The sequence below is a fragment of the Etheostoma spectabile genome, chromosome 22, assembly GCF_008692095.1.
Source record: "Etheostoma spectabile isolate EspeVRDwgs_2016 chromosome 22, UIUC_Espe_1.0, whole genome shotgun sequence".
In the NCBI taxonomy this organism is placed as follows: Eukaryota; Metazoa; Chordata; class Actinopteri; order Perciformes; family Percidae; genus Etheostoma; species Etheostoma spectabile.
Window position 1 is genome coordinate 12,219,880 of NC_045754.1, and position 7,615 is coordinate 12,227,494.

Sequence of the window (7,615 nt, forward strand, 5' to 3'; positions counted from 1 at the left end):
TAGTGCATGTATAGGTACTGAGCATGTGTGTGTAATTCAGGCCTGTGTGTAATAACAATTTCCTCTTGTGGGACTAATAAAGTATACATTATTATTATTATTATTATCCAACATAGGAGTTAAATACTACTACTAATATGTAATATTAGCAGAAGTACTTTACCATTTGGCATCTTGGAAGTTTTTCTGTTAGGTGTTGTTCCTGGGGAACAGGTGACGTCTCTTTCTCACACTGGTTTGTCTCTACATCAAAGGTCTGGAGCAGAGTAGATGGGGGTAATATGTCATCATTATCATGTGAGGATGGATCTGAAAATAAGAGGTAAATGTAGGTTAACATAATCAAAATGCAAAACAAAAGGCAAAATATTAAAGCCAAACAAATACACGCTCGACTCACCCAAGTCATCAAAAATCTTATCAATGTCTCCCAATGTAAGTGTTCCTTCCCATTGTTTAGATGCACTGAAAAAACACAGGTCGGGTTAATAACATTGCTGTAAGAACATTTCAAAATTCCCACAACTGCTGAGCCACTCAACACCATTGGATAGGCATTACACAAATTATTTCAAACTCCCTATAGGCAAATGTGTGGGAAAGACATACCATACACATTTTTTGTGACAAAATATGATTAGTGAGATTACACCCAGAAAGTGTATTGAATGTCAGAATAACACACTCAAGCTCATGTGATATAAAAAGTATATAAAACACTGAAAAAAATTACTATACTGTATTTGCAACCAACGAGTGCAGAAATCCTAAGTTTCAGCTCTATTGTTTAAAAAAAAAAAAACGTACTCAGAGTTTTCTTAATACATCCATGAGTAAGTTACAAACATTTGTTTCAAACGTACCTTTCCTTGTTTGTAAAGTAGCAGAGTTTCCTCTTCGGTCTTCTCTGTGAACAGACAGAATGTCTAACGTTAACTACTGTCATTTTGAACATTTGTAAATTAGACAAAAAAAGATTACCAACAAAAACATTAATAGTAAAATTAAGTTTACATTTAATGCAAATGTGTTCTTATACAGTAACTAAGCTAACGTTAGCTACATAAAATGGGCAATAAATTAGAAACACCCCTCAGCGTAACCAACTAACCTACGTTACAACCTCGAAAATGACCACGAAGTTGAAACCGTTTCACCAAAACCTGAACGTTACAATAACCTTCGTAAAGTTCGGAATTAACGGCATGTCATGGCTGTTGGTTTTAGCCATAGTCCGTTAAAGAAAGAGTTTTAACTAACGTTAGCTCCTATAACAATGTTATTTGCAGCATTAGCTTGCTAACGTGCAAACTGGCAAATTAGTATAACGTTAGGTTCAATATCTCTTCCCTCCCTTGGATGTCGTTAACTTTACATGTATGTTCAGCACTCTTTCCTTAGTAGCCCAACAGAAGACAAAACAACTTACCAAGGAAGGGTAATTTGTCTCCATTTGTCTTAGCTAGCTAGCTAGCTAGCTAGGCCAACTCTAGACGTTAGACGACTGTTTCCAACAGCGTTACATAGCTAGGTTATGCTATCATTTTGTTTTAATAACTGTTCTTAACGTACACGGTTAGCCCCCGAAATGCATTTATTTAATTCCACTCTTTAAAATCAAGTAAGGAACCACTAGCGTTACATAATCATGTCAAATCTAGTGAGCCAGATTTGATAACAAACGTTGGCGGTAGCTCCAAACGGCGCAGTTTACTATTTGTAAATAACAAAATAACCCGCGCACTATGAGCCCGGGGTCTTTATACCCTGTGTTTAGCCTCTCAGGCAGCACTATTGCCAATTTGGCAGCTGCTTACAGCAGCCTGTGCTTTAAAACTATAACATTAACTTGGGTATAGTAAAACTATACCATAACCACAACTATCCGACTGATGGAGCTAGTTTCTTATGGTCGTTTTGGATTGATATCGATTGATATGGATGCCTTGAAGAAAAACTCAGGGAATTAAATCTTCCACAGCCCGGGGTGTTCTTCTTCTATCGTATTTTCCGGCAGCCTACAGCTGGTGCTTTGCGTTGCTGCCTTCTACAGGTTAATCATATCATGGTTATTGAAAGAGCCATTTTGGTTTGTGTTTTTGTTGGTTTTGAATCTATGCAGATTATAAAGCATATAGCTAGGTTATTCAAAAATATACAGTATAACAAGAAATCAAATAATCTTTGTTTTAATTTCTTTAAGTTTTGTTGTGTTGCATGATCAACGTTTAACTTTTTCACCCAACATCTATGACTGTGTAATATTTTGAAAAAGATTTTAACCCAAACAAAAGAGTTTACAGACTCAGCTACAGATTCAGAAAAGCACATGCTAAGGGAAGCTCATTGTGGGACTGGCTCTGGTGGCTGTAATTCTGCACCAAGGCTGAATATTGGGAAAGAGAGTTCAGATATGGTATTAGGGGACCACTAAGATCTACACAAAATCATCGAAAGAGCACCTCATGGGACCTTTAAAACAGTTGGTATAACGCCTGATACATTTCATAATTATTTCATAATGAGAAAACTACAATTAGCATTGCCATATAAGTTGGCATTTGATACAAAACAAACATACTGCATTGTGGGAAATGTTCAAAACATACAGTGTAAGGTGGATGATTAGTGTTGTCCCTCTGAGTAGTGATCCAATAGTCTTTTATCAGAGCCTAATGTGTTGTGTTAGCAACCAATGTGTTAGAAAAGAGCCACAAAGGTTCAGATTTCAGTCAGCCAAAGTTCAAAATAATGTTGCTAATTGAATTAGTTTGCTGCAATCAGAAGTTTACAACAATCATTAAAATTTACAACAACAAAGTGTTATTTGTAAACTGTATAAGTGTTAAATAAGGCCAAATAATGGCACAACTATTTTCTGATAGATCACATCAAATGTCAATGTGGTATGTCATCGGAAAAACCTTTTCTGCTTCTCAGCAAGACTGACGTCTGTGTAAAGCCGCTGTCTATGTGTCTCCAAACCACAAAAACAATCCAGATGACAAACAGCACAGAGGCTAACACCAGCAGCACAACTAAGAGAAGAAAATCTTGTTAGTATAACATTTATAGATGTTTGTGGTCACCAAGATTATATGTATTTTTGAACAGGTATTAGCATTATAATATTTCCTCATACATTGGAGGTAAAAAGATAACTCTTTGCTTGTTTTACTGTGGATGTAATTTACTAAAAAGTCCAAATAACTAGTATTTATACTCATATTACTTTCCATCATGTTTCAGGAAATCAGTCTGAAGTAATGTTGTTAATGTAATGTTTACAAGCCATATTATTAATATGGAGTTACAGTAGTGCCCTACCAATGCCATTGCGGCTGGGGGATGTAGCATCATAGTTTTTGTCCAGGTTTCCCGCCAGTGCCCAGATCACAACCGGCTAAATGATAAGAATGTACCGCACGTGTTTGACAAGGCCAAAGTTTTCCAAAACAAACCTGTGAAACAAACATAGTTGCTTCAGAATCTCACTGATAATGCATTACTTCTCTTATTAACAATTTTACAAGCAAAGAGCACTTACAGCAAGCAGCACAGCAGCCAAAACAGAGTATGAAAGGGTTGCAGCATCTGTTGGGGACATCTTTACATCATAAGTCAGTACAAGGCTCAGGTTAATTAGTGTTTCAATGGTTGTCCATGTTGTGTATATCATCACACCATTCTGAACCTGCAAAGATGTTATTAAAGAGTTTTACTTTTTGCTTTAAACATAGTAGACTTAAACCCAATTATTTGAACCACACATGACCACAACAGACTCATATAACCTGGAACATGCACATTAGCATACACTTAATAATGAAAATACTGTACATTTGTCATTCTAACCAACACACAGAGGAGCCACAAGTCTGGTTTGTGGTATGTCTTGAGCCAGGCTCCATAAACATGAAGTCCATGCCAGGTGAAGCATATCATTGAGTGGTTTGTGCAGATGACCAGGAAGAGAAAAACCAGTACAGTGATCATCATTCTTTAGAAAGTCACAAGAACAGCAGAAAACACACATTTAAACATACAACAGTTTAATTTATAGGTGGCTTCGTTCACAAAGGATAATTACAGAAGCCATTGGAGACTCTTACCCTCTGTCCCAAACAAATAGCCAGCCAATATTGAAAGACAGATTGAGGCACCAGCTAATGAAGCATCAATAAGGCAACAATGCAGGGCTGCAATAGACGTAGCCATAACCATTCCTACAAGAAAAACATAACCTTAATCTAGCAGTCTGTCTGATTTGGTAAAAATGTCTACAGAACAGCGTTTGTCAAATTAGGAAACTATTCTTTTCAATGGCTCTTACAGCTTATGATGCGTCATAAATGTATCTTTATATCTAGAACACCCCCCCCCCCAAAAAAAGAAAAAGGATTACAAAGACACATGGCCTATCAAAAAGGTTGACAAAATTTAAGGTTTTGAACAAGAGATTAAAAAAAGTTGGCTGCAACATTCTGCAAAGCACTGCAGCAGTGTAAATAATCAATGCTGTCAGCCAGATGTAGATGACGCTCCAGATTCAGTTCAGTTCATGTTTATTGTCCCCATAGGGAAATTAGGTTGCAGTAAAAGAAATTAGATGTTAAAAGTCCATCCTGAAGGTGTGATCGGGGTGTCGAACAGTGCAGACACATTAGCTGTAGTGGTATCATAAGGTCCTAGGGTGGAGAAATGCAAATAATGAGTAAGAATGGAGAGGAATGTAACATGTTAAACTAATATTTGTGATTTATCAACAACTTTACAGTGCCCATTCACAATCTTACTTAACATCCTCTAAGTTAAACAAATTAAACAACGTTAACAGAACTTTGACTCATCAATTCCAACTACAGACAGCCCGTTGAACACCAAACTTATTGCAAAGCTGACAACAGACACCAGTATCTCAGCAAGACGTCCAAGATCATGTTTTCCTATTGTGGTCTACTGTGATCAATGAAAGTTATTAAAGAATGGAAAATATTTAATGTGTAAGTTAAAACACTTGCTTATCACCACATATATCATATTTCATCATATAAAAAGAAGACAAATGAAAGACTTACAATATATAGAAAAGATCACTTCAGTACATCATAGGGTTTTTACTGAATAAACAAACTGTGTTTTTTGTGTCCTTGTGTCCCTGTGTGAAGGAGATATGTAATCCCTTTATACTTTGTGACCTGCATTTGAACCTGACCTCTGACCTTGGCAAGTGATAATATCCAATAATTCAGACAATTTCACCAAGTTGTGTTGTTTTCATCAATCACTAAATGTCTTTTTTGAAGAGTGCCATAAAAAAGTAAAGAAGGTCTGTCATTCCAAGCAAATTATTATCAAAATGAAAATGTCAAGTTTCAGAACTATCTGTGTAACTTCAGAAAGGTCGACGTGCCACTGCTGCATGCTGAGCTTGCTCCGGGAAAATAAAAAGCTGGCAGCAAAACAAAAACAGTGCCCACATGATGAAGACTTGATGAAGTCAAACAGGACATACCTTTCTTGGCTCTCCTCTTTGTGAGCTGACTCAGCGTGAAGAACAACAGTAACTGTGCAGAGGTTGGGGGACTGCCAATTGTATAAATAGCGACATGTAGCTGTGTAAGAGTGAGCTTTACGACCACTCAAAGCATCACATGCACTTCTTATCTTATATAAAGTACATTCTACCAAAGTGCAGCGAATAATTAAAGACTAACTTCCCCATATAATCACGAAATGCATTCATACAACTGACTCTTGAATGAAAGACAATGTATACAGTTTGTGTAAGTTAATTTTTTATTTACACAAATCTACAAATTTGATAAACATATCAATTTCATATTTGAGAAGTCATGTAAATGGAGATTTGAACACATATGAATGTAAAAAGATCAAGTTTTTTTGTTAGGTGAGATGGGAATATCAAGTTTAAATTGTGTTGGTGTTATGGCTACTTGTGTCTCAATGAATTAATCTACTCAATAGAGTCTACTGTATATCTGGCATTAGTAGATTTTGTTAATGCTTTTTAAATTTTAGTGTAAAGCCGGATCTGCCCCATAAATCCAGCCAGAAGGCCATTTGACGCGTTTGATTGTACCAAAACAAACAAGGACAACAACTAGCAGTTTGAACTGTTTATCCAGTGACATTTGTGCTTGTCTTTGTGTATTTCTTATTTATGTACATGTTTGTATTGTTTCCAATCCTCAGGTCTGTGTTACCCGCACACTTGCTATATTTGCTGTGCCGTGTTATTTAACTCAGTTACTGGTATGGTCTTATTCATGTTAGTTTATTTCCAGTCTGATCTATTTCAAGTCAAAGACAGTGTCTTAATATGGCTTCAAGCTAATGTTTTTTGAGGAGTTCAATGAAGAATAGATAATTTAGCCAGGCAAGTGTCAAATTATGAGATAAATGCAATGAATACAATGAGCAAAGCAGAGAGGACAAAGAAGCAACTTAAATTGAACTTCAGCATCTTACATGTACAGAAAGGTTTATCATTCAACAGTTACTTAAATATCTTTTTCTGCTTCTCAGCGATCTCCATCGGGGACATGCTCTCTGGGCTGAGATCAACGTAAAATGGCTTTTTGATGTGCTTATAGATGACCAAAATTACACGTCCAGCAAAAGTAGCACAGGCTACTGCCAACAGGACAGCTATAGTGGAAAGAAAATATAAGAGGGAGGCATTAGTGTGTGCACTATCTGTCCCCTGTAGTGGGGTTTAATACCTGTATATATGTAACTGCATTATAAAAAAAAAAACAATCACAGTTAATACAATATTTGTAGACTAGTGAATGTAAAAAGACATGAAACATCCACCTGATGTAATTGAGATTAAAGATGTTTTTTCAAAGTTTCTTACCAGTGAAGATGTTATTGCGAGTAGGATCTGCAGTATTGTTTTTCGTGAAGGCCCCCGTCACTGCCCAGATCACAACGGGGTAAATGGTGAGAATGTACCTCACGTGTTTGTCAAGGACAAAGTTTTCTAGGAAAAACCTGCAAGAAATACAATACGTACATTGTTTTTTTACGAACTTATTAAAGATAACGCAGATAGATCTGCAAAAATATCTCCTTTTCACATACCACACAAACAACACGACAGTCAAAACAGAGAGCGAGGTGGTGGCAGCGTCCGTCGGGGACATGTTTGCATCATAATTCAGCACGATGGTCAGGTTAATTAGGGATGCAATGGTTGTCCATGTTGCATATATGGCAACACCATTCTGAACCTGTATCAGAGACAACAGAAAAGACTTAGCTGCAGAGACATTTGCAGAGCTGGCACAAATGATGTTGCTAGGAGATAAAGAGGTAAACATAAGCTTGCAATAGAGCCGCCATACTAACCAACACACGGTGAAGCCACAGGTCTACTTTGTGGTACTTGTTGAGCCAGGCGCCATAGTTTTGGAGACCACAGCAGGAAAAGAATATCATGACGTAGTTAGTCAAGGCAAGTAGGATGAGGAAAGCTAGTGCAGCAGGCATCAACCTGATGGGAATGAAAAATAGAATATTGTATGTTCTATTACAATGATGCAGAAAATCATTTTCCAGTCACATACAACTGTGCTAATCCTCCCCC

At 36.9% G+C, this 7,615-nt stretch overlaps 2 protein-coding genes and 1 long non-coding RNA gene across 5 annotated transcripts in view; all 3 read right to left on the reverse strand.

Annotated features, from left to right (window-relative positions):
• The window catches only part of si:ch211-161h7.4 (uncharacterized), a 9,951-nt gene extending 8,021 nt beyond the window's left edge, over positions 1 to 1,930 (reverse strand). Inside the window, exons 1-4 of one of the 3 annotated variants that reach the window (XM_032503653.1) lie at positions 1,430 to 1,930; positions 864 to 907; positions 401 to 465; positions 164 to 309 (exon numbers count right to left, since the gene is read on the reverse strand). In XM_032503653.1, coding sequence (XP_032359544.1) covers positions 164 to 309; positions 401 to 465; positions 864 to 907; positions 1,430 to 1,453 — 279 coding nt within the window. In that variant the 5' untranslated portion in view covers positions 1,454 to 1,930. Of the gene's footprint in view, positions 1 to 163; positions 310 to 400; positions 466 to 863; positions 908 to 1,111; positions 1,227 to 1,429 lie in introns of those variants that run through there. The other 2 variants (XM_032503652.1, XM_032503655.1) reach the window with 2 other exon arrangements.
• A 1,628-nt stretch (positions 1,931 to 3,558) lies between these two features.
• LOC116672073 (uncharacterized) lies at positions 3,559 to 4,226 on the reverse strand. The gene is made up of 3 exons (XR_004327458.1): positions 4,113 to 4,226; positions 3,856 to 4,000; positions 3,559 to 3,694 (listed from the first exon to the last, which is right to left on the reverse strand). It is a non-coding gene; the product is annotated as an uncharacterized LOC116672073 (long non-coding RNA).
• A 1,688-nt stretch (positions 4,227 to 5,914) lies between these two features.
• The window catches only part of si:ch211-161h7.5 (uncharacterized), a 3,030-nt gene continuing 1,329 nt past the window's right edge, over positions 5,915 to 7,615 (reverse strand). Inside the window, exons 5-8 of the mRNA XM_032503657.1 lie at positions 7,378 to 7,522; positions 7,111 to 7,259; positions 6,884 to 7,020; positions 5,915 to 6,672 (exon numbers count right to left, since the gene is read on the reverse strand). Of these exons, the coding sequence (XP_032359548.1) occupies positions 6,521 to 6,672; positions 6,884 to 7,020; positions 7,111 to 7,259; positions 7,378 to 7,522 (583 nt within the window). The 3' untranslated portion in view covers positions 5,915 to 6,520. The remainder of the gene's footprint in view (positions 6,673 to 6,883; positions 7,021 to 7,110; positions 7,260 to 7,377; positions 7,523 to 7,615) is intronic.